General features: G+C 46.5%; 1 protein-coding gene across 2 annotated transcripts in view; it reads left to right on the plus strand.

Moving 5' to 3' along the window:
- CLPB (ClpB family mitochondrial disaggregase) overlaps positions 1 to 27365 on the plus strand; it is a 195046-nt gene that overhangs the window by 162103 nt on the left and 5578 nt on the right. Inside the window, exons 12-15 of one of the 2 annotated variants that reach the window (XM_075592797.1) lie at positions 2061 to 2217; positions 2745 to 2818; positions 10525 to 10644; positions 23530 to 23634. In XM_075592797.1, coding sequence (XP_075448912.1) covers positions 2061 to 2217; positions 2745 to 2818; positions 10525 to 10644; positions 23530 to 23634 — 456 coding nt within the window. The remainder of the gene's footprint in view (positions 1 to 2060; positions 2218 to 2744; positions 2819 to 10524; positions 10645 to 23529; positions 23635 to 27365) is intronic. The other variant, XM_075592798.1, reaches the window with a different exon arrangement.

Below are 27365 nucleotides of genomic sequence, written 5' to 3' on the forward strand. Positions count from 1 at the left end.
TTAAGCAGTGTATGGCACCTTCCGTTCTGGAACACACCTTACAGCCGCATTCAATTGAATGGGCCATACAGGGCCCTATATACTAAGCGGTGTTACTCCGTAAGACACGTTACAGCTCATTCATTTGAAGGGCCATAGCAGTGCTGGAAGGTGTCTTCTGAAGTAGCACTGTTTAGCGAATACGTCCCTTTATCACCACTCCTGTTGTGTGTGATTCTAGAAGTCCTGTACATGCAGATGAACAAACACAACGCTGCACTAGCGTGGCTGTCTCTGTCACCGGGGTCTAGTTTCAGGTGGCACTGCACCTCTGGGTGTTGCTCTACTTCCAGCCGAGTGCTTAGTCAATATCATGACAGACAAAGCGTTTAGGTCCCCGGGTGCCATTTCTCTGCCTGCGCCAGAGCCGGAGAGCGGCATATGAGTTCTCAGTATGACTCCTCCGGGGGCGCCACCCCCGCCCTCCGCCTGCTAATAAAACTTTATTCTCGTCCTCTCTCTGTCTCCCGTCACCCCCCCATCCCCAGGATTAATAAAGTCATCCCTCCTGCATAGATCATCGCTGCAGCAGCCAAATGTGAAATCAATTCCTAGAGCAGGCGCTCGACAAGGCAATAAGCGAGATGTTAATCTCGGGCGCCAGAGAAGGATCCCTTCCCGTGCCTCACCATCTGTCACGCTGTATACAGAACGGGGACCGGCTTTATTTCTGCCATGATATAATAACAATACTTCTTTCTCGTGCAGCCCTGTGCAATCAGACCCATTGAGTTGTAGGCCCAAAGAGCTTGCAGTCTAATTGTGCTTGCTGAGCTACAAGGAGATAACTTGGTGGCAAGGAGCTGGCAGGTTCACCTGCTTCGCAGCCGACGTTTCTACCGCTAATCTTCAGGCAGGTTCATTTTCTGTGGTTAACCAAAGAAGCCGCAGGTGACATTGTATAACAAACACTCACATCGATTGCTGCCGGGCTGCATACATGTGTGTGACGTGTTGGTGTATTGCAAATACAAATACCACCCGGGAGCACATTGACATGTCTCAGGATTGCAACGCTGCCGCGTAGCATACACTTGCTTCCACTGCAGCCAGGGATTCTGGGTAATGACATGCAAATCAGCACACACAGTGTCACCTTTTGCTTCTTGTCCTTTGTAACAGGGCCCCCTATAAGCTTATGCCTGCTGCATTACACAGCTTCTCAGCACAGCCGGGGTTACAGACGTGCAGAGCCAGTAAACGTATCAGTGTATGGAATTGAAAGAGGTTAATATTATCGGAGATTGTGCACAGTACGGGGCAGGACTCGCTGTGACTGTGAAAGTCTATGTACAGCGCTGTGTACATTGCCAGAAAACAACTATTATTATTATTATTATTATTAATAAGACCACTGTGGCTGCTTGGGCGTCGATAGAGAGTTACTTTTTATAAGGACAGTCCAACGTGGCGGGTCCACGTGTATATATATATATATATATATATGTTATACTCCCATTCCGTTGTCTTCAAAATAATATAGTAAAAACTGGAGCCGCCTGGGCCCTTGTCTCTCTAATAATCGGGATTTAGCTGGCAGGATTAAGATAAAGGTCAAGATCAAAAATTATAATAAGTAGTATTTGATTACGCAAGATCCAATTGTGTAGTACTGTATGTATATCGCGTCGTAGTGGTAAAACTCCTTAAGTACATTTTGGGCAAAAACACATTAAATGCACATTTTGACTTAAAATTTGTTGATATTTCTATTGAAAAATTCATTACAGACGCGGAATCTTCAGAACTTGTCATATCAAAATACCTTCCTTTTTAAATACAGATTTTTTCCTGTCAAAAATAACATTTAATCTCCTATTCCTCAGTATTGAAAGAATGTAGTTAATGACTTTTACCTCTAGTGTGAGCGTGTGTGTGTATGTGTGTGTGTGTGTACCAGTGTGTGTGTACCAGTGTGTGTGTACCAGTGTGTGTGTGTGTCTCTACAGCATACAGTATAAACAGACATGATTTGTAAGAAGCAGATATATTTACTTTCCCTTATTCCTTTCCCATGACAGGGTCGCCTGACCGACGGCAAGGGAAAGACCATAGAGTGCAAAGACGCCATCTTTATTATGACCTGTAACGCGGGCAGTGATGAGATAGCCCAGCATGCCCTGCAGCTGCGCCAGGAAGCCCAGGAGATGAGCACGAAGAGACTGGCTGAGAACTTAGGTAGGCGGGGAGCGTCCTACATCATTCATAACATGGCCCTGATACTATCTCCAAAGCAGGAGCTGACTCTATCCGGCTCCATCGCACAGACACTCAATATAGAAGACCTGTTTTATTTTAATATAACCACAATGAGGAGGGGGGGTTCAGGTCACTGTGCGACTAGGAGTTCCCCCCGCATTAGGCTGTCTCTCTGCAGACAGACGTGCGTCTCCGGGACTCATTTTCCAGCCATTAGTAAGCAGGCTTCCTGCTCCGAGATCTCCCAGTGCAGATCTTCCTGCTGTGCGTGTCCGTGTCTTATTTACTGACCCCATGAATAGACCTTTTTATTTAATTAAATTTTTTTTTACTTGCCACATAAGATAATACTACAGATGTAGAGTGCAATGCATTCCTGCTTCAAAGAGCTTACAATCTAATATTCCGGGGTGTAATGTTACCCCCAGAACCTCCACAGCTGTGTAGTGCGTACACAACGTGCAGAACGCTGGCACAAACCGTGTTTCTTACCTTATGTTCTGCAGATGACATCCAGATCAGTGAAAAGATAACTATTTCCAGGCAGTTCAAGGAGAACATCGTCCGGCCCATATTAAAGGTACGGACAAGTCTGCTAAAGACGGTTAGAATATTGGTTAGTACCGGGCTAGGCGACCTGCGGCTCTCCTCCGTCCTGGGTTGCCGCTCCCCAGCTGCTGCCTCTCTCCCTCACTGGGTTGCCGGTAGTTGCGGGGCAGAACCGGCCGGCGGTGGTCAGGCCTCTTATTGCCGCTGGGTATTTCCCCCACTGCTGCCCTGCATCCTGCACTGTCCCACGCCGGGCCTCTCTGTGACGACGCACAGCAGCATGAGAGGCCCGGCGTGGGACAGTGCAGGAGTTAATGCTTATACAGTATATACCTGTTAGGCCGCGCTGATGGTGACGCGACCGATGACGTCACCCGTCGCCAATAGCGAAAGTTTATAATTTAATTTGCAGCGACGTCGCTGGCGACAAGGGCAGTGATTGGTTTAGAGACAGTCACAAGTGGCGACTGTCTCTAAAAAATCAAAAAACAATTCTTAGTCGCTCCGTCGCCGTCGTGCTTACTATATGCGGAGTCAATTGATTTGTTTTGGAGTGCCGTTGCCAGGCACTATAAGCGCAGCCTAAGTGTGTGCACGGTATATGTATGTGTTTGTGGGGGCGTTGTATTCATACATGTGTTCAGTGTCTGAGCGTTGTTACTCTGGCGGGGCTTCTCTCCTGTGAATTGCTAGTATTGTATAGTATTGCTACCAATGCGTTATTGGAGGTCCAACGATGCTTCGGTGCCTGTTATCTGGGGTTGTTTCCAGATCTCCAGTGGCTTCTAACCTAAATCTGATTTCCTGCAGCAATAAATGTACCTGGTATTAATTCCAGGCTGATCGCTTAATGGCCAGGGCAGCGCTCCCAATAATGGGCATTTCGTAGACCCCAAATTGATTTGCATTACCCAGAGATTGCATTTACAGCTGGGCACGGACATTTATTCTAATCCAGAGGCGTGACGTTGCAAAGCTTGGGCTGCTGCCTCGGTTTTATTAACCCTTTCCCTGTTACTGGGGCTTGCAATGCATTTCAGAGGCCTCTGACAAGGAAAGGGTTAACCCATCCGTAACTATACAAGCTGGCAAAACTTTGAGGCCTCCGTTTACAGCGACGGAGTTGAATAGGACTTACAGATGTAGGAAGACTCGCTGTTCCCGGCGCGGTGGTCACACAAGCAAACGTCCGTGGCGCCAGGAACAGTCTCTGCCGCCACGGAGCTGCGGGGGGGGGGGGGGGTCCATGCTTGGGACGCCCTGTAGTGTTAATCCTTTGGTGCCGCGACCAACCATGGTGGCATGACCGCGGCACCGACGACGCTAAGCTTTCCTACCGCTGGTACGTGCTCTGTGTAGTGGTTGATGTACATATGGTGGCAGGTTTTGGACATGTGGTCTCCTGTGTGCTGTTGTCCTTTGTATGGTGGAAGGCTTTTGTCATCTAACCGTTCATCTTGCGTTCCCAGAATCTCTGTGACTTCCTTTGGAGCCCGAGCTTTAAGCCACGCTGCTCCCACTCTCTGTAACAGTCTGCCACGTTCAGATTAAGATGCCCCCTCTGGGAATCTATAACAGGCTCTGGCCTACCTGTTTACCCAGGCATTTAATGAATGAACCACAAGCTGTCCGCCATTTAATAGCTTCAGTACCGTCCCATCCTGTATTGCACCTTTCCCTGTGTTTGGCCTCTTATAACCTTAAATGTTTTCTTCTTTTCCCTTTTTGTAACTCTGACGCTTTGAGTCCCATTGGGCGAAACACGCTATATAAAATAAAGTTATTATTATTATTATTATTATTGCATGTGTGATAACAGCTCGATAATTTGCACGGGCCACCTTAGTGCAGAAATTTCAAACCATATTCAGTGCCAGGTCAAGTAAATGAACCCTAAAGCCATCTTATGCCGACGTAAGGTGCCGTGTAAAGTCCCACTTCAATGGTTAGTAAGATGTCTTGTGACGTGTCGTTGCTTAGTAAATATGACCCTCAGTCCGGGATTCGTCGAGCCCCAATGGGGGGTATTGCACCCGATCTGGTGTTAACTACCGTGCAAGTCAATGGCAGTTAACGCAGTATCGGGGTGCGATACCCCGCATCAGAGCTGGACGGATCTGGGGGTGGGGGGCATGTTGTAGTCAATGCAATGCAAGGGTTAAACATACCTACGCGCTGCGGAATAGGGGGGCGCTTTCCAAATAAACGATGATAATGTTTTTTTCCATTGTTAACCCGCTGTATAATTGGGGCTGAATTGGACCCCAGCAAACGCCAGGAAACCCAGAGATCTGCTTCTGCCCCTTGGGTTATTAATTGAGAAGAAAATGTGGCTGCTGTTGCAATGTTGCAGAGAGGAGGATGTAGTCATGAAGCTGAGAAGGAAATCACAGGGGCTGCCATCTTTCATGAACCCTGCCACAATTCTATTTCAGTAACCAACGGAGAATATCACAAGAACAAGTAAAGACAAATATCACTTGGCGTGTTGTTGTCAGGAGGCAGCCATCTTTAATCTCGGATGCTCTTAGGCTGAGGTGCCCTGAGAATGGCTTCTCTGTGGTCAGCAGAATCGCACCTCTCCTTCTCTGCTGCCAATCACTGGTTCTGTGCTGTTACAGACCCAAAGCGATTAGTAAAGATTCTCGGTGCACATCAGCCTCCCAGCGTCATTAATGACATCACGGGTCAAATCCGGTCACCTCCAGACTCCAGAGATGACAGTTCCAGGTATCGCCGTTATATTTCACATTTAATCTGGTATCGCTCCAGGGAAGCTGAAGAACTGTTGACTACATTGTGCAGATCTATTTAACATGCAGATATCAAGAACCCCCTCCTCCCCCAGCTTGGACATGCACATTCGTGCTTTTTATCTGGCTGCCGTAGCAGGGATTGCCCTAGAGCTTTGGCCTTTCACTTGATGCAACTTCCACAAGCCGAACATGTTCTCGTCCCCTTAGCTGCCCTGTGCACTATCTGAGCGGGCTGCAGACCCAGCAATCAGATCGAGCACTGATGGGGCACATGCTGCTTGGAAGAGCTGAGCCTTCCTGTGAGACCGACTGAGGATATCCAGACCTCCAGTGCCCAGCCGGGTAATTCAGTTTGGATGCATCTGCTGCTGATGTCATAACCCCGGGGAATGCGTCTCCTGGAGGTTCAGAGGCAGCAGCCGCGCTCCTGATGGAATTACAGGCCAGTGATGAAGCTGAAGCATTGGGAGCCAAGATAAACCTGGCTTAGTGGGAGAGAGAGGGGAATTCATCAAGGTTTTATTCATCAAGATTTGTGCTACCTCTTAATGAAGCAGTTAGAGAGTTATTCATACATGTAATTGTGTGCACAGAACTTTCTGAATACAGATTTCTTCTTTATTTTGTATTCATGTAGAAGACGCCTTTCAAATGCGCTGTACACACTATTACATTTACAGCGCGCTCTCCTGCTGTGAGATATCTCAACCTCGTATGGATCTCCAGGGCCAGTATAGTTACTAGAACTTTACAAAGTATGGCTCTACTCTACTCACAAGTTCACTATGCAATTCTTCATTTATTGTGACAGCCAAGAACAGAGGAGAAACAATGTTTCAGGTCCTATACGGACCTTTCCTCCCGACCACCTTTGTTTCGCCTCTGTTCTTGGCTGTCACATTAAATGGAGCCCTACTTTGTACCTCTGTCATACAGGATACCTGCATTTTGAAGAATTTGTTTGTCTGTGTTGTGTTGGCTGCACGAGCCGGATTCTCCTCGCCTGAAACTGTTTCCCCGCACTTTGGACCTGTACTAGAACGTTACACCACAGTCTGTTTCATAGACATGTTGCTGTAAAAACATTTTTCTATGGACTTTTCAAATATCTAGCTCAGTTGTTTCCAACTTTTGTTTTGGTTGAGAAACTCTATAATTATATTGTGGCATTGCAAGAAACCCCAACCCTCTCTAATAACGCGTCTGAGATCAGATGCACTGTAATGAACTTCAACCCTCTCTAATAGCGTGTCTGAGATCAGATGCATTGTAAGGAACCCCAACCCTCTCTAATAGCGTGTCTGAGATCAGATGCATTGTAAGGAACCCCAACCCTCTCTAATAGCGCGTCTGAGATCAGATGCATTGTAAGGAACCCCAACCATCTCTAATAGCGCGTCTGAGATCAGATGCACTGTAATGAACCCCAACCCTCTCTAATAGCGTGTCTGAGATCAGATGCATTGTAAGAAACCCCAACCCTCTCTAATAGCGTGTCTGAGATCAGATGCATTTTAAGGAACCCCAACCCTCTCTAATAGCGCGTCTGAGATCAGATGCATTGTAAGGAACCCCAACCCTCTCTAATAGTGCGTCTGAGATCAGATGCATTGTAAGGAACCCCAACCCTCTCTAATAGTGCGTTTGAGATCAGATGCATTGTAAGGAACCCCAACCCTCTCTAATAGTGCGTCTGAGATCAGATGCATTGTAAGGAACCCCCACCCTCTATAATAGTGCGTCTGAGATCAGATGCATTGTAAGGAACCCCAACCCTCTCTAATAGTGCGTCTGAGATCAGATGCATTGTAAGGAACCCCAACCCTCTCTAATAGCGTGTCTGAGATCAGATGCATTGTAAGGAACCAACCCCAACCCTCTCTAATAGTGCGTCTGAGATCAGATGCATTGTAAGGAACCCCCACCCTCTATAATAGTGCGTCTGAGATCAGATGCATTGTAAGGAACCCCCACCCTCTATAATAGTGCGTCTGAGATCAGATGCATTGTAAGGAACCCCAACCCTCTCTAATAGTGCGTCTGAGATCAGATGCATTGTAAGGAACCCCCACCCTCTATAATAGTGTATCTGAGATCAGATGCATTGTAAATTCTTCTGTATTTGGTACAGTTTTCAAATGACCTGAAAATTGAACTCGCAGCTGTCTTTGATTATGGAAAACAAATATATAATTCCATCTGTCTTCTCAAACTGGCTGGCAGTTTAATAGTGACATTTCTACATTCACAACCCAAGTCTAATAACAATGGAGCCATTTAGCTGCATCTGTTGATCAAAACGTGATTCAAGCCTGCTAAACCTGTCAAGGTAGATGCCAAATATAGCAGATACCTACACTCTATTAATACCATTTCTTAGACTACGGCCCAAGTGCGCGCTGCGCGTGCGACGGGGTGCCTGGTGGCGCTCGTTCCCTGTATCCGAGTGATCTGAAGGACTTCAGATCACTCACGACCGGGAGGCGTGGGGGGGAGGGGGCGTGGCCATGACATCACACGGCTGGTTCGCCCTCATTGGCTGAACCGCCACCATGACGTGGCCAGCGCTTGGCCACTGTGCCAAAAGACAAAAATCTTGTCTTTTGGCAAAGGTGGTCGCACCATCGCACTTTCTGCAGGCGCGCGCAGGTAGTGACTGGAGACGGCCCCATAGAGGGCTGTATCTTGTTCGTGCCGCGCACGCCGGAGCCTCACGCAGCCGCGAGCAGTGGAGATGAGGCCTTGCTGTCCTATGGACTAAACTTAATATCTGAAAGTGCCCAAAGGGTTATATTAAGGAAACGTAATGCTTTCTGCCTTGAAAAATGTTGCGTGGAGAACCGAAATATTGACCAATAAAGAATATTTTTTTGGAAGAAAACAAAAGTATCAAGTGCAAATACCCCTTATGTAGACCAATGAATAAACCAAGTGAAAAAAGTGATAAATAGTAAAAAAAAATACAGTCCTTGGAAATAGTGCAGCATCTCCAGAATTACACTCTTTCCAAGTCTAAGAAAGTGCAGAGAAAGCGAGATCTGGAGCGCAAATATTCTCCAAGGGTATATAGAATAAAAACTGCAGAAAAAATATACAGCTGAACCCTGTTATAACGCGGTGCTCGGGGTCTACATAATGAGACCGCGTTATAACCGGGATTGCGAAATGGCGATTATAATGTATAATTTATAAATGTATTTTATTTAGGTTTGGTGTGATGTATGTGGCTCAAAAAAACTTACCATGATGGACTTCACTGTGCAGTGGATGTTAAGTTTCTTTATAGAGTGCGATTCATTACACCAACCCTGTGGTGTAGCAGCTAGAGAATTGCACTAGCATGTGAAAGGTCATGGGTTCGATTCCAGCATGTGTATTATATAAAATGTATTCATGGGTTCAATTCCCACATGGTGTAGTGGGGTGGGTTCTATGTGTGTATGTGTGTCCGTTAGCAATAAAGCATTGAATGTTATTAAAAAAGAAAAAAAATCCTTGAAGATGTTTTTAAATCTGGAGCAACGCTCAGACTGCATTTTAAGCGGATCCGCGTTGTAGCAGATCGCGCTATAATGAGGTTGAGCTGTATAGTGTAACACTTTTTGGATCACTTCTAATACCATATAACAGGCCATAGGTATTTCACCAACTTATAGATGAGTCTTGGCACCTCCAATATTGCACTATTTTTTTCAATATTTTCGTTTTAAGTTTGGGAACCTATTCTGGATGTCTGCTGAGGGTGCCAAGACTCATCTATAAGTCGTTCACTTTAACAACCACACTGCCTGATTTTCTCAAATAACATGTGAGTGATTTTTTTTCTGCTGTTTTTATACAAAGAATCTTTTTTGCATTAATTACAAGTCCTGGAGTGCAAGATTTATATATATATTATATATAATGAAATAAAGGTAAAGGGAGAGTGCATACTGTCCAAAAAGGTACAAGAAAGGAGAACAGGGCAGGCACTCCTATACTCAATTACAGTGAAATTTATTGACTCAATGTTTCAGTCCCCACTGAGAGAGGCCTGCGCTCTCCAGTGATATTATACAACGCATAATACAGATAGGGGTAAGAGCATTAAGGTTAAAGATAAGCAGTAACAATGTTAGAAAGTTAGATAGTGTTCTAAAAACAAAGGCAGTAGAGATAAGTGGCACTATGTATAAGCAAAGTCTTATATGGAGTACCCCTCCAATATCCAATGATGAGTCTGGATGAAGCTGTCCCCAAAAAGATGTATGACTGGTATAATGAAATCCCACGTAGCAAATGAGGTAAGGATAACAAACATCTGCTGGTGTCCAGCACTATTGAAACATCTATGTTTTAAGGGGAGAGATCAGCAATGTGTATCCGTATAGCCAAATCACAAAGGTGGAGAACAATGGAATGGACTCACATGAGATACGATTCCTCTTGACAATTGAGAGCTACTTCACATCCACTGGTCCTGGGGTATGGTGTGCCTCCGTCTGTGAAGGTCATTGAGCAAAACAGGAGAAAAGACGGAGCACTACGTCCAGTGTTCACCTTGATAAAGTGCTTGTAGCCCGAAACGCGTAGGTGTGCTGTTTGTTTTTTCTATGATCCAATAACTTACATTGTTTATCGTGGGAACGAAAAATACCCATGTATTTTTTGCAAGTAAGCACTGGACGTAGTGCTCCGTCTTTTCGCCTGTTTTGCTTAAAGATAAGCAGTGTATGAAAGCTTACAATGTAAGCGACATGTTGATAGGTATATACTACAAACACAGGAATACATGGAAGTGCATTGTGTGTAAGGCACATTCACATTATAGAGCTATAACCATGCATCAATATACGGGTGAGTTACCAGGCTGGTCTCACAAAGGATTCTGGGAGGACTGATGCGTTAAAGGTAGGGTTGAAAGCCCATAAGATAGATGGCTTCTTCTTTTGTCCACGGCTAACCGGACACCCGTCTCATCTCCCTGTCACCTTCCTCGCAGGCTCACTTCCGGAGGGACGAGTTCCTGGGCCGGATCAATGAAATCGTGTACTTCCTTCCCTTCTGCCAGTCGGAGCTCTCTCAGCTGGTCAACAAGGAGCTAAACTCGTGGGCCAAGAAGGTAAATGAGCGGCCGCGGTGGTGACCTCGGCTAAGGAAACTTAGTATGAAGGTCGCATATCTAGAGCATTGGTGCTCAATGCCAGTCCTCAAGCCCCCCAACAGGTCAGGTTTTGAGAATATCCCATCTTCAGCACAGGTGGCTCAATCAGTGGCTCAGTTAAAGATTGAGCCACTGATTGAGCCAACTGTGCTGAAGCAGGGACAGATTGAGCCACCTGTGCTTAAGGTGGGAACTCCTCAAAACCTTACCTGATGGGCGGTCGTGAGGACTTGAGTTGAGCCCCCCTGGTCTGGAGGCATAACTTGGCAGAGACCCCAGGTCAGCGTCTACTCTTTCTTTACCAAATAATTAGATTGCAAGCTCTTCAGGGCGATCATCCAGTTTGCAAAATACAACACAGATTGTATCATATGTTCTCCGCACATACAGTAACAGAAAAGGGCAAACCCCATCTTAAAATTTATATTTTACTGACACCAATCTATAAAGGTTATGTATAAACAAAAAACAACTCACAAAGCCGGCCCATACAATGTTATATATATATATATATATACTGCACCGACACACTTTATTCGAGCAAATACCCAGTATGTACCTGGCAGATACCTGGAATGCGCCGCTCCTAACCTCTGACAAGCCCCGTTGCATTTGCCTTCCCAGCCTGGATTCATGCCTGGCTGATGGGCGGCTGATCTGTTAAATGATAATGATTAGGATTTAATAGGCTGCAATGCTTCGCGTGTCTATCAGATGGCATAAATTCATGAATTGTAATGCAGTATATATATATATACTGTGCAGTATTGCAGCCAGCGGGAATAAAATGCTTCAATCCCTGCTGGAAAATAACTCAATGCACTCGGGCAGAAAACAGTCACAAACCTCAATACACCCTGGTATACCCGAATTCGTGGGACTAGCCAAGCTCGAATAAAGTGTGTCGCCAGTGTATATATACAGTGGTTGACAAATCACCAAAAAATCTACTCGCCACCTAGTACCAAACGTGTGCTGCTTGGGCCAATATTTACTCGCCCGGGGGTTAAATCCACTCGCCCGGGGCGAGCAAATGTATAGGTTTGTCGAACACTGTATATATATATATATATATATATATATATATAGAAAAAAGAGAAAAGAAGCGCCCGATCCTTGTGTAAAATCAGATAAGAATTTTAATACATCACGGACAAGACAAATGCACACTTACAATTTGTCTGATAAAATCAGGCATATTATGGGACCAGCCCATGCACCAACTGAAGACTCCACGATCGCCTCTGTGTAAACTGAAGTCCTTTGAAGTGCTGGATCTTGTGTCTGTATCAGCCGTTGTTCCAGAGAGTTGTCCCAGAGAGTAAGGGAATCTGTACTTTCCTTTGCGGCTGCTTAGTTGTAGCGTGCGGCCGCCATTCACCTCTCTCGTGGAGCACTGGGACCCGGAAGGGACTTCACACACGTCTCTGCGTCTCTGCGTCTCTGCGTCTTCACTTTGGTAGCTGGGAGCTGCTCGACCACCGTAGGTTCACTGCCACATATCCCTACGCGTTTCTTCCGTCCTTGCGGATTTCATCAGGGGATGGATACCACACTGAACTGCCTGGTGTTAAATAGTCCCTTCGACCAATGCCTAACGTTTTTACACAGCTGTATTCAGTTCAATGGGCAATGTTTAAGCTAATTTAAACCTGGTGCAACGATGTTCATCTACAAATGAGTTAACTAAAAAATAATAATAATCAATTGGCATGTTAACATTTTTAAAACAAATAACAAATACATTAATCTAATATATAATAAATTGGAACATAAATATCTAAATACTGAAAACAAATTATATAATTATAATATTTAACAACAAAAGCTAATATTTAAAAATAAATAATATAACCTTTTTCACCTAATCAATTTAGAGACAAATAAAACGAAACATAATATTAGTAAATTAACCATATGTATAAAAGTAATAAAACTCATGTTATATAATAGCCCTTGTTAAAATATTTTTTTTTATATAAAACATTGAATGCTTTAAGAGGACAACCTAGTATAAATTATTTTGTTAAATCATAATAACCCAAAATGATTACTAGTTAGAACTTATACTATTAGAGATAAACCATGTAGTAGGAACATTACTAGAATGTTGATTTAAGCTTGTTTCGGAGAGTAGATGGAAGTTAAAACTCTCCATGTGTATTGCAAAGGAAGAGATGAAATGACATCGTGTTAATGCTGTAATGTTAAGTTATAAAAAATTATTTTAACAAGGGCTATTATATAACATGAGTTTTATTACTTTTATACATATGGTTAATTTACTAATATTATGTTTCGTTTTATTTGTCTCTAAATTGATTAGGTGAAAAAGGTTATATTATTTATTTTTAAATATTAGCTTTTGTTGTTAAATATTATAATTATATAATTTGTTTTCAGTATTTAGATATTTATGTTCCAATTTATTATATATTAGATTAATGTATTTGTTATTTGTTTTAAAGATGTTAACATGCCAATTGATTATTATTATTTTTTAGTTAACTCATTTGTAGATGAACATCGTTGCACCAGGTTTAAATTAGCTTAAACATTGCCCATTGAACTGAATACAGCTGTGTAAAAACGTTAGGCATTGGTCGAAGGGACTATTTAACACCAGGCAGTTCAGTGTGGTATCCATCCCCTGATGAAATCCGCAAGGACGGAAGAAACGCGTAGGGATATGTGGCAGTGAACCTACGGTGGTCGAGCAGCTCCCAGCTACCAAAGTGAAGACGCAGAGACGCAGAGACGTGTGTGAAGTACCTTCCGGGTCCCAGTGCTCCACGAGAGAGGTGAATGGCGGCTGCACGCTACAACTAAGCAGCCGCAAAGGAAAGTACAGATTCCCTTACTCTCTGGGACAACTCTCTGGAACAACGGCTGATACAGACACAAGATCCAGCACTTCAAAGGACTTCAGTTTACACAGAGGCGATCGTGGAGTCTTCAGTTGGTGCATGGGCTGGTCCCATAATATGCCTGATTTTATCAGACAAATTGTAAGTGTGCATTTGTCTTGTCCGTGATGTATTAAAATTCTTATCTGATTTTACACAAGGATCGGGCGCTTCTTTTCTCTTTTTTCTAAATAGGTGCTGTGGGAGTTCGGTGAACCCAAGAAGAAGCAGCCTGTACTTTTGTGATTCATTTATCCTGGACAATCTGAGGACTTAAGTATTTTTTGTGAACATTTACAATTGCTTTACCAATTTATTTATTTTTTTTGAATATCATTGTTTTTGGTCCACTATTTGTTATGACTTGAATGTAATTCACAATTTAGGTTAGGTTGGACCTCGCATATTTGTAGTTATTTATGTCAATTGCACAGTTATTCTTTTGTCCTCTATTTTTGATAGAATTTGAATCAATTTTTGTTCATATTTTTCTATTTTTCTTTTTGATTTTTATGCACACTTTTTCTTTTTCTGTTTAACACATTTTTAAAAACTAAATTTTTTTATAATATTGTCAATTGGGCATAGATACGGCCCCTGCCACTTTTTATATTGATATTTATCTGTTTGAACTCAATTTATCAACCTGGTGCAAACGCCTACCACATATATCAGCGTTGCAGCAGTTTTGGTGTGTTTGGTAAGGGGCGCTGTCTATAATTCTGTCACTTTAATATATATATATATATATATATATATATATATATATATATATATTATATATATATACAGTCATGTGAAAAAGAAAGTACACCCTCTTTGAATTCCATGGTTTTACATATCAGGACATAATAACAATCATCTGTTCCTTAGCAGGTCTAAAAATTAGATAAATACAACCTCAGATGAACAACAACACATGACATATTACACCGTGTCATGATTTATTTAACAAAAATAAAGCCAAAATGGAGAAGCCATGTGTGAAAAACTAAGTACACCCTTACTGTTTCCATAGGAATTAAGATGCTAAGTAGCAGACAGGTGCTGCTAATCAAATGCCCTTGATTAATTGATCATCAGCAAGTGTGACCACCTCTATAAAAGCCGAAGTTTTAGCAGTTTGCTGGTCTGGAGCATTCAGGTGTGTGTTAATAATAATAATAATAATAATAATAATAATAATAGCATGTTCTTGTATAGCGCTGCTAATTGTACGCAGCGCTTTACAGAGACATTTTTCAGGCACAGGTCCCTGCTCCGTAGAGCTTACAATCTATGTTTTTGGTGCCTGAGGCACAGGGAGATAAAGTGACTTGCCCAAGGTCACAAGGAGCCAACACCGGGAATTGAACCAGGCTCCCCTGCAGCAATCTCAGTGTCAGTCAGTGTCTTTACTCACTGAGCCACTCCTTCTCCATAACTCCATAACTCTTCTTTTAAACACAATGCCAAGGAGGAAAGACATCAGCAATGATCTTAGAGAAGCAATTGTTGCTGCCCATCAATCTGGGAAGGGTTATAAGGCCATTTCCAAAAAATTTAAAGTCCATCATTCTACAGTGAGAAAGATTATTCAAAAGTGGAAAACATTCAAGACAGTTGCCAATCTTCCCAGGAGTGGACGTCCCAGCAAATTCACCCCAAGGTCAGACCATGCAATTCTCAGAGAAATTGCAAAAAAAACAAGAGTTACATCTCAGACTCTACAGGCCTCAGTTAGCATGTTAAATGTTAAAGTTCATGACAGTACAATTAGAAAAAGACTGAACAAGTATGGTTTGTTTGGAAGGGTTGCCAGGAGATGGCCTCTTCTCTCTAAAAAGAACATGGCAGCACAGCTTAGGTTTGCAAAGTTGCATCTGAACAAACCACAAGACTTCTGGAACAATGTGCTTTGGACAGACGAGACCAAAGTGGAGATGTTTGGCCATAATGCACAGCGCCACGTTTGGCAAAAAACAAACACAGCATATGAGCACAAACACCTCATACCAACTATCATGCACAGTGGTGGAGGGGTGATGATTTGGGCTTGTTTTTGCAGCCACAGAACCTGGGAACCTTGCAGTCATTGAGTCGACCATGAACTCCTCTGTATACCAAAGTATTCTAGAGTCAAATGTGAGGCTATCTGTCCGACAGCAAAAGCTTGGCCGAAATTGGGTCATGCAACAGGACAATGATCCCAAGCACACCAGCAAATCTACAACAGAATGGCTGAAAAAGAAAAGAATCAAGGTGTTGCAATGGCCCAGTCAAAGTCCAGACCTCAACCCGGTTGAAATGCTGTGGCTGGACCTTAAGAGAGCTGTGCATAAACAAATGCCCACAAACCTCAATGAACTGAAACAATGTTGTAAAGAAGAGTGGGCCAAAATTCCTCCACAACGATGTGAGAGACTGATAAAGTCATACAGAAAACGATTACTTCAAGTTATTGCTGCTAAAGGTGGTTCTACAAGCTATTGAATCATAAGGTGTACTTAGTTTTTCACACATGGCTTCTCCATTTTGGCTTTATTATTGTTAAATAAATCATGACACGGTGTAATATGTCATGTGTTTTAAGATCTGCTAAGGAACAGATGATTGTTATTATGTCCTGATATGTAAAACCATGGAATTCAAAGAGGGTGTACTTTATTTTTCACATGACTGTGTATATATATACATATGTATACGAGAATATATATACTCCCCCTTTCCTTTTTCATGGTACTTTATTTATTCTATACATTCTGTGTATAGTTACGGGTTTTGCAAGCATCTCTATACACTTGGTGATACTTAGAGGTGTGTAGCAGGTTTGTAATTCTTTATAAATCAAATCAAATAAGCTTTATTGGCATGACGAAAGAACATTTCAGTATTGCCAAAGCGTGAATAATACGGGGTGGGGGACAATAATAACCCATTACCTGAATAACAGGGGTTGGGTATAATGACTGCGCAGTACATGGGCAACAGTTACACACAGGGATTTGGGGGTTAGGCCTAGGTCAGGCTCCCTGCTGGCGTACTGAGGCGCGCTGAGGCGCAGGGAAAGCGGGTGCTTTCCCTGGCCTTGCAGTTGCTTACCGCACGCGCTGTCAGGGGGCAGGCCGGGGGCGGGCACGTCACTGGCCGGGGGCGGGCCAGTGACGTCACGGAGCTGGTTCGCCCTCATTGGGCGAACCGCTCACGTGACCGGCCTGTCGCGCCGGCAAGCGGGGGAATTTTAAATTCCCCTAAGACCTGCGCTTCCGCAAGTGCGCGGAAGCGCAGGTGAGCCCCTACTAAAGCCGCTCTAATTGTGGCTGTAGTGGCTCACGCGCTCTTCCGCCAGCAAGCAGGGAACATGGCCGAGGCCTTAGTCGGCGTCTCTCAGCCTGTGGCAGGTGCTGACATAGTGTGCAGCCAGTTCTGCTGTGGTTTCATCTCCCAGGAGGATCGCTATTTTTTGGTTCTCTTCTATATCACTAAAGTCCTGGAATAGAGCTGCGAGTTTCTCCAAGTGGGCACTCCTCACTTCAGAGTATTGTATACACAATTTATAAATGTGTTTGTACTATTCACCCATGCATGGTATGAAGGTGAAGGGGTTAAAGGACACGATCATAATACTAGTTTGCAATGCTTTGCCGCCTCTTTGGCAATGCATCACATGCCTTTGTAGCAGGTAAGACATTACGGAGGATATCCCCCAGGACCTGTTGGGAAACTGACCCCAAATTCCGGGGTTTCCATGACGACCAGGAAGCGTGAGTGGTACCCGCAGGCCCCACGACAATGGCCAGGCTGTGACTCCCAGTCCGAGTGCAGCTGGCGGGGGATGGCCCCAGGCTGCGGCCATGCGCCGGCCACTCCGACTCCCTAATTAAAGCCTCTTTATCATCCTAACAGCCGATCTGAAAGAATGAGGCCTTTGTGGGCCTCGCTCGCTGCTCCTCAAGGCCAATGTCGCTCCACACAAGTTAAATGGGACCCCCCTGTGCCTGGGACTCCCAGGGTAACCCTTTCAGGGTCGGCACGGCTCCCATCCAACAGGACCGGGAGCTTCCTCTATACGCACCCGAGACTGGCAGCAGCGTAAACATTAACCCAGGGGGTGGCCAACTCCAGTCCTCGAGATCTTCCAACAGGTCAGGTTTTCATGATATCCCTGCTTCAGCACAGGTGGCTCAGTCAGTCCCTGCTTCAGCACAGGTGGTTTCAATCAGAGGCTCAGTCTTTGATTGAGCCACCTGTGCTGAAGCTGGGATAATCCTGAAAACCTGATCTGTTGGGGGGCTTGAGGACTGGAGTTGAGAACCCCTGCATCAACTCTTACCTCCCCCATCACCCCATGGGAAAAGCAGAGGGTGGTTTCGGTATGCTTAACCTGTTCAGTGCTGGGGATGCCACATGTTGGAAGCAGCCCACATGTCTATAGTGCTGCCATGTTTAACGTGTTGCCGAGCTGGTCAGCAACTTAACCCTTTCCCTGCCAGCACTGCCTGCTATGCACTGGAGGTGGGTAAATAGTCAGAGCAAGCGAGACCATTGGGAAACGCTATGTGCTAAACTGGAAGAGTCGCGCATTCATTGTGAGACCATGGACTTTGTCGCGGGTCTTTTTAGTTTTGACCGCATCCTGGGTCATTTGTCCGGTTGTGGAGACCACAACTCCAGGAGGACATGGGCAGAATGTAGAGCAGGGCTGACCAACTCCCATCCTCAAGGGCCACCAACAGGTCAGGTTTTCAGGATATGTATGTATGCATGTATGTCTTTATTTATGTAGCGCCGTTAATGTACATAGCGCTTCACAGCAGTAATACACGTGACAATCATATAAATAATACATAATGGGGAGAAGTGCTTCAGACATTAAAGTAACATTTAGGAAAAGGAGTCCCTGCTCCGAAGAGCTTACAGTCTAATATCCCTGCTTCAGCGCAGGAGGCTCAATCAGTGGCTCAGTCAACGATATGCTTAAAACCTGTTTGGTGGCCCCTGAGGACGGGAGTCGGCCAGCCCTACTGTAGATTGTCCGCAAAGCGAAGTGACGATAATACAGGATTTAGATCTAGATCCTTATAAAGGAGGGGGGGGGGGGAGTCTAATACAAACTTGAGACATAAAAAGGCCATAAGTATATGTTCTGTGCCCAGGACATAGTTGTTGAAAACAAGAGATAAGTCTCAAATATTTTATAATCAGATATCAAACGTTTAAAACATGCGCTATAAAGGAGGCAGATTGCACCATTCTGACCCTGAGTCAGAGGGGCTTTACATGGGGATACTGGACCAGGTTTAGGAGGCAATATGAGAAACTCTGTTTCAGATATATTGAGACAGCGGAGCGCCAGCCACGTGGATATAGCCTAGAGACAATCAGAGACTTGGGACTGGACTGCAGGGGTGAGGGATGGGGTGGCTAGATATATCATCTGTGTAGAGGGGATACGTGAAGACAAAGGGGCACCAGTGATGGTGTGTAGAGCAGGAAAATCAAAGGTCCAAGAACCAATCCCTGGGTACGCCAACAGACAGGTCACCGAAATGCAGACCTGTCCGCAAAAGAGACAGAAAAGGAGCATGGGAGAGGGATGAGGAAAACCAGGATAGGCGCTTGTTTCGGAAACCAAGAGTGTGGAATCTAAAGCAGGTGACAGTGGGCAACAGTATGGAAAGCAGCAGAGAGATCAGGTAGGAGAAGCATGGATACCATGACCTGGGGACTTAGATTGATGGAGATTATTATTGGTTAGTTTCTGTAAGGACAGGCTCAGTTGAGTGAGCTGTACGAAAAAGCAGATTGGAGAAGACATGGGAATCATGGCGTAACCTGCAGTGGTGCATGTATTAGGCCTCGGCCATGCTAGGCGCGCGCTACGTCTTGCGTGCCTGCCGCAGATAAGATTTGTGGCCGAGGGTGAGACGCGACGGGCAGGCGTGGTGTGAGCATCACGTGAGCAGTTCGCCCTCATTGGCTCAATCGCGCACGTGACCCGGCCATCGCACGACAAAATCCTCCGCCCCGTCGCTCACGTGCACATGCACGCATGCGTGCTCCATGGCCTGCCTCATAGAGGCACGGCCTTTTGTTTACACCGCACGCGCTGTCGCGCTTAGCATGGACGCGGCCTTAACTGGCACCAGCTGGGTCAATGTTTCAATGTGCTCGCTCCATGTTATTGCCCCAGTTTTCTCCACTTGTGCCTTGAGTGTTTTGGGAAGTGGTTATAGGAGGAGTTAGGAGAGGTGGGAGTCAGTGTAATAATATAAAGAGATGGATGACAAGTTGTGCCTATAATCGGTGCTGTTTGTGTCCAGGTTTCGGCGATGTTAGTCTGCTGCCCTACAGAGTTTGGCGACAAATGTAAGAAGCAAGATTTGGACGATTCATACAAACGCCGCTGCTCGCAAACTGACGCAGAGGCAAAGATTTGCTCAGTGTGTAGCGCAAATTGCACCGTTGTGGATGCATATCCCTCACAAAACTGATTTATTAGTACAGGGGCGGCCAACTCCAGTCCTCAGGGGCCACTAACAGGTCAGGTTTTAAGGATATTCCAGCTTCAACACAGGTGAGTTGAAGACTGAGCCGCTGATTGAGCCACCTGTGCTGAAGCTGGGACTGATTGAGCCACCTGTGCTGAAGCAGGCATATTCTTAAAACCTGACCTGTTGGTGGGGAGGGGGGGTCTTGAGGACTGAAGTTGGCCACTCCTGTATTAGTGTGTGTATATACACACACACACACACACCCACTTCACTAACATCTGGTCACTTGCCCGGGTGTTCGTGTATTGGAGTAGTATACCTGAAAGATCACAGTCACTCTCAGGACAAAGTTTGGGTCACCACCAAACCAGGCAGAAGTTTGGAAATGCAGCGTTCTGGGTCCCTGGGGAATGATAGAACTTTCTGAAACCCCATCGACTGCTTCACAAGTAAAGTCATTTAAATTAGATTGTAAGCTCTTTCAGAGAATGACCGCACTATTCTGCCTATATAACAATATCTACATGTAATTTTCCTATTGATATTAAGCTTCTGGGTGGCTGGGCCGTTCTAGACTCAAGAGAGGCCAGCAGTGAATAGGTTAAGCCGGAAAACAATCGGCAATTACTGGTGAACCCGAGCAGTCATTACTCAGCAGACAGAGGCGCTGAACTCCGGGTTTGTTAAGCCCACGGTGACCTTGGGGATATCCTTGGAGACAGACTCATTAAGCAGAGAATAGGCTATTATATTAGTCACTGTGCAGGATCCACACACAGCATCATATAGAGGATACACCCTGCACAGTGCGAGCTCTTTATAACAGACGTATCTGAGCCACAGGCCCACAATTGTCTGTAACCCGCCCTGCAATGATCAGGGCAGTCTTAATTACTGCGGGGAGCACCGCACTTCGCTCCTCTATCTGCCTGAGTTTGCTGATTTTTAAAGCAATAAGGCACTCCCGAAGCTTGAACCCAATCCTCTATCCCATATGAACCAACGCGACACCCTTTTCCAAATGCTCTGAGCGGAAACGGATGGAAATATGTGCATTTTAGTTTGTAATAGATCTCCCGTGTTTATGTTTCCCACCCCCCCCCCCCCCCCCCCAAGCTGAGGCTCCGTTCAAGTGTTGGAAATATTAAGTGTCCGGGAGGTTAAAATGGAGCTCTCCCCAGAGCCCAGGGTGACCTCAGAAGCTAGAGATTTTTAAAAATCAGGATTTTAAACATTAAAAAAAGCGCTCAGAGGACAAGATACTAACAATATACAAGTTAAGATAATGTAAGTTTCGGGGAGGCTGGGGGGGGAATTTTTTATATAGGTTTGAAGCAGGGGGTCTCCGGAGCTGAACCACGCTAATCTCACCTTTTGGGGACCCCCTGCTCCCCGAGATGCTTAGTTAGCTCTTTAGGAGGTACTCGGTTGCAGCTGCAGGTTTAAATGTCCCGGTGATGCGGGCCAATAGGAAGACACCATGGATGACGTCACGGCTTCCTATTGGCCCGCAGGTCGCGGGACTTTTAAAGCCGCCATATTTATAGCCCCGGCCGGGGATCCTACCTGCAGCACCTACGGAGGTAATTATCTTGGGAAGCAGGGAGACCCCAGAGCTGAATCAACGCAATTCAGCTCTGGTGACCCTCTGCTTCAGCTCAGGGGACCCCCTGCTTCAACTCTGGGGATCCCCTGCTTCAAACCTATTTAAAATATATACATTTTTTTTAAACACACTGTATCCGAGTCCTGGTCTGAGTGAGCCGCTCCCTGTATCACAGTCCTGTACTGAGTGAGCTGCTCCCTGTATCAGAGTCCTGTACTGAGTGAGCTGCTCCCTGTATCAGAGTCCTGTACTGAGTGAGCTGGTCCCTGTGTCAGTCCTGTACTGAGTGAGCTGCTCCCTGTGTCAGTCCTGTACTGAGTGAGCTGCTCCACTGTGTCAGTCCTGTACTGAGTGAGCTGCTCCACTGTGTCAGTCCTGTACTGAGTGTGCTGCTCCCTGTGTCAGTCCTGTACTGAGTGAGCTGCTCCCCTGTGTCAGTCCTGTACTGAGTGAGCTGCTCCCCTGTGTGAGTCCTGTACTGAGTGAGCTGCTCCCTGTGTCAGTCCTGTACTGAGTGAGCTGCTCCCTGTGTCAGTACTGTACTGAGTGAGCTGCTCCCCAGTGTCAGTCCTGTACTGAGTGAGCTGCTCCACTGTGTCAGTCCTGTACTGAGTGAGCTGCTCCCTGTGTCAGTCCTATACTGAGTGAGCTGCTCCCCTGTGTCAGTCCTGTACTGAGTGAGCTGCTCCCCTGTGTCAGTCCTGTACTGAGTAAGCTGCTCCCCTGTGTCAGTCCTTTACTGAGTGAGCTGCTCCCTGTGTCAGTCCTGTACTGAGTGAGCTGCTCCCCTGTGTCAGTCCTGTACTGAGTGAGCTGCTCCCCTGTGTCAGTCCTGTACTGAGTGAGCTGCTCCCTGTGTCAGTCCTGCACGGAGTGAGCTGCTCCCTTGAGCATATAACTGTGACTATATTAATATGCCATCAGGCTGATATTTTATTTAGTATATAAAGCTGGGGGTATGTGTCTGTGCAGCATAACATACAGGCCCCTGTATATATATATATACCAGGGGAGGGCAACACCAGTCCTCAAGGGCCATCAACAGGTCATTTATTAAGGATATCACTGCTGCAGCACAGGTTGCTCAGTCAAAGATTGAGCCACGTGTGCTGAAGCTGGGACTGATTGAGCCACCTGTGCTGATACTGGACTGATTGAGCCACGTGCTGAAGCTGGGACTGACTGAGCCACCTATGCTGAAGCAGGAATATCCTGAAAACCTGACCTGTTGGTGGCCCTTGAGCACTGGAGTTGACCACTCCTAATGTATACAGATGTTGGCAGTGCCCCCGAGTACATCCGATCACAAACCCAGAGCGTAGGTTCTCAGGCCTTTATTAATGCAGGCACCCTGTGAGTTACATTGGGGTGCTGCCAGTGTCCGGCTGTTTACTCGGATCTGGGAATAGAAGTCGGGTCCCGGTTGGTCCAAACATCCGGTTACACTTGAATGCTTGGCTCAATTTTGCGTTGTTCCTTCAATGTTTCTCTCTGGCCCGTTTAATATCACACACGACTGCTGTGAGACACAGGTTCAACAGGTCACCCCGAGCATCTGTTTGTGGACAAACTGAACTGGAGACTGAAGTGATCATTTTGTGGCGGCCATTTTTTTCTATCCCAGGCTGCCTGTTATTTCAATTCCAGTTACTGCAGGGAACGATACGCTTGGGACTCCTCTGCCAGGCTCCTATCTCCTGCAGCCCTTTATTATAAGGGGTTCAAATGAATAGAGGTCCAGAGCAAAGCATTTGCTGGTTTAACTAGCAATCACACACAGCAGAGCCGCGGCCGGCCGTCCTTGATGTATAAGAGTAATGTGTATAACGCTGTCACTCTCATTCCCTCTCTCCTGCAGGCCAAGCAGAGACACAACATCACACTGCTGTGGGACCGGGAAGTGATGGACGTGCTGGCAGACGGGTACAACGTACACTACGGGGCTCGCTCCATCAAACATGAGGTACCCACGTCACGGGTGCAGGCTCAGGGACCCCCACCCCTGCTGCTCCAACAGAGCGCAGAACCACGTTAGACTGGCAAACTAGGGGAAGTGGGATGTGTTAGGAAGTGGGATGTGTTAGGAAGTGGGATGTGTTAGGAAGTGGGATGTTAGGAAGTGGGATGTGTTAGGAGGTGGGATGTGTTAGGAGGTGGGATGTGTTAGGAGGTGGGATGTGTTAGGAAGTGGGATGTGTTAGGAGGTGGGATGTGTTAGGAAGTGGGATGTGTTAGGAGGTGGGATGTGTTAGGAAGTGGGATGTGTTAGGAAGTGGGATGTGTTAGGAGGTGGGATGTGTTAGGAGGTGGGATGTGTTAGGAGGTGGGATGTGTTAGGAGGTGGGATGTGTTAGGAAGTGGGATGTGTTAGGAAGTGGGATGTGTTAGGAAGTGGGATGTGTTGGGACGTGGGATGTGTTGGGAGGTGGGATGTGTTGGGAGGTGGGATGTGTTGGGATGTGGGATGTGTTGGGAAGTGGGATGTGTTAGGAAGTGGGATGTGTTAGGAAGTGGGATGTGTTAGGAAGTGGGATGTGTTGGGACGTGGGATGTGTTGGGACGTGGGATGTGTTGGGACGTGGGATGTGTTGGGAGGTGGGATGTGTTGGGAGGTGGGATGTGTTGGGAGGTGGGATGTGTTAGGAGGTGGGATGTGTTTGGAAGTGGGATGTGTTAGGAGGTGGGATGTGTTAGGAGGTGGGATGTGTTAGGAGGTGGGGTGTGTTAGGAGGTGGGATGTGTTAGGAGGTGGGATGTGTTAGGAGGTGGGATGTGTTAGGAGGTGGGATGTGTTAGGAGGTGGGATGTGTTAGGAAGTGGGATGTGTTAGGAGGTGGGATGTGTTAGGAGGTGGGATGTGTTAGGAGGTGGGATGTGTTAGGAGGTGGGATGTGTTAGGAGGTGGGATGTGTTAGGAGGTGGGATGTGTTAGGAGGTGGGATGTGTTAGGAGGTGGGATGTGTTAGGAGGTGGGATGTGTTAGGAGGTGGGATGTGTTAGGAGGTGGGATGTGTTAGGAGGTGGGATGTGTTAGGAAGTGGGATGTGTTAGGAGGTGGGATGTGTTAGGAGGTGGGATGTGTTAGGAGGTGGGATGTGTTAGGAGGTGGGATGTGTTAGGAGGTGGGATGTGTTAGGAGGTGGGATGTGTTAGGAGGTGGGATGTGTTAGGAGGTGGGATGTGTTAGGAGGTGGGATGTGTTAGGAAGTGGGATGTGTTAGGAGGTGGGATGTGTTAGGAGGTGGGATGTGTTAGGAGGTGGGATGTGTTAGGAAGTGGGATGTGTTAGGAAGTGGGATGTGTTAGGAAGTGGGATGTGTTAGGAGGTGGGAAGTGGGATGTGTTAGGAGGTGGGATGTGTTAGGAGGTGGGATGTGTTAGGAGGTGGGATGTGTTAGGAGGTGGGATGTGTTGGGAAGTGGGATGTGTTAGGAGGTGGGATGTGTTAGGAGGTGGGATGTGTTAGGAAGTGGGATGTTAGGAAGTGGGATGTGTTAGGAGGTGGGATGTGTTAGGAGGTGGGATGTGTTAGGAAGTGGGATGTGTTAGGAGGTGGGATGTTTTAGGAAGTGGGATGTGTTAGGAGGTGGGATGTGTTAGGAGGTGGGATGTGTTAGGAGGTGGGATGTGTTAGGAGGTGGGATGTGTTAGGAAGTGGGATGTGTTAGGAAGTGGGATGTGTTAGGAGGTGGGAAGTGGGATGTGTTAGGAGGTGGGAAGTGGGATGTGTTAGGAGGTGGGATGTGTTAGGAGGTGGGAAGTGGGATGTGTTATGAAGTGGGATGTGTTAGGAGGTGGGATGTGTTAGGAAGTGGGATGTGTTAGGAGGTGGGATGTGTTAGGAGGTGGGATGTGTTAGGAGGTGGGATGTGTTAGGAGGTGGGATGTGTTAGGAGGTGGGAAGTGGGATGTGTTAGGAAGTGGGATGTGTTAGGAGGTGGGATGTGTTAGGAGGTGGGATGTGTTAGGAAGTGGGATGTGTTAGGAAGTGGGATGTGTTAGGAAGTGGGATGTGTTAGGAGGTGGGATGTGTTAGGAGGTGGGATGTGTTAGGAAGTGGGATGTGTTAGGACGTGGGGTGTGTTAGGAGGTGGGGTGTGTTAGGAGGCGGGATGTGTTAGGAGGCGGGATGTGTTAGGAAGCGGGATGTGTTAGGAAGCGGGATGTGTTAGGAAGCGGGATGTGTTAGGAGGTGGGATGCGTTAGGAGGTGGGATGCGTTAGGAGGTGGGATGCGTTAGGAGGTGGGATGCGTTAGGAGGTGGGATGTGTTAGGAAGTGGGATGTGTTGGGAAGTGGGATGTGTTAGGAGGTGGGATGTGTTAGGAGGTGGGATGTGTTAGGAGGTGGGATGTTTTAGGAAGTGGGATGTGTTAGGAGGTGGGATGTGTTAGGAGGTGGGATGTGTTAGGAGGTGGGATGTGTTAGGAGGTGGGATGTGTTAGGAAGTGGGATGTGTTAGGAAGTGGGATGTGTTAGGAGGTGGGAAGTGGGATGTGTTAGGAGGTGGGAAGTGGGATGTGTTAGGAGGTGGGATGTGTTAGGAGGTGGGAAGTGGGATGTGTTATGAAGTGGGATGTGTTAGGAGGTGGGATGTGTTAGGAAGTGGGATGTGTTAGGAGGTGGGATGTGTTAGGAGGTGGGATGTGTTAGGAGGTGGGATGTGTTAGGAGGTGGGATGTGTTAGGAGGTGGGAAGTGGGATGTGTTAGGAAGTGGGATGTGTTAGGAGGTGGGATGTGTTAGGAGGTGGGATGTGTTAGGAAGTGGGATGTGTTAGGAAGTGGGATGTGTTAGGAGGTGGGATGTGTTAGGAGGTGGGATGTGTTAGGAGGTGGGATGTGTTAGGAAGTGGGATGTGTTAGGACGTGGGGTTTGTTAGGAGGTGGGGTGTGTTAGGAGGCGGGATGTGTTAGGAGGCGGGATGTGTTAGGAAGCGGGATGTGTTAGGAAGCGGGATGTGTTGGGAGGTGGGATGTGTTGGGAGGTGGGATGTGTTGGGAGGTGGGATGTGTTGGGAGGTGGGATGTATTGGGAGGTGGGATGTGTTGGGAAGTGGGATGTGTTGGGAAGTGGGATGTGTTGGGAGGTGGGATGTGTTGGGAGGTGGGATGTGTTGGGAGGTGGGATGTGTTGGGAGGTGGGATGTGTTGGGAGGTGGGATGTGTTGGGAGGTGGGATGTGTTGGGAGGTGGGATGTGTTGGGAGGTGGGATGTGTTGGGAAGTGGGATGTGTTAGGAGGTGGGATGTGTTAGGAGGTGGATGTGTTGGGAGGTGGGATGTGTTAGGAAGTGGGATGTGTTAGGAGGTGGGATGTGTTAGGAGGTGGGATGTGTTAGGAGGTGGGATGTGTTAGGAGGTGGGATGTGTTGGGAAGTGGGATGTGTTAGGAGGTGGGATGTGTTGGGAGGTGGGATGTGTTGGGAGGTGGGATGTGTTGGGAAGTGGGATGTGTTAGGAGGTGGGATGTGTTAGGAGGTGGATGTGTTGGGAGGTGGGATGTGTTAGGAAGTGGGATGTGTTAGGAGGTGGGATGTGTTAGGAGGTGGGATGTGTTAGGAGGTGGGATGTGTTAGGAGGTGGGATGTGTTAGGAGGTGGGATGTGTTAGGAGGTGGGATGTGTTAGGAGGTGGGATGTGTTAGGAGGTGGGATGTGTTAGGAGGTGGGATGTGTTAGGAGGTGGGATGTGTTAG

This window comes from Ascaphus truei, chromosome 3 (assembly GCF_040206685.1).
Source record: "Ascaphus truei isolate aAscTru1 chromosome 3, aAscTru1.hap1, whole genome shotgun sequence".
Classification (NCBI taxonomy): Eukaryota; Metazoa; Chordata; class Amphibia; order Anura; family Ascaphidae; genus Ascaphus; species Ascaphus truei.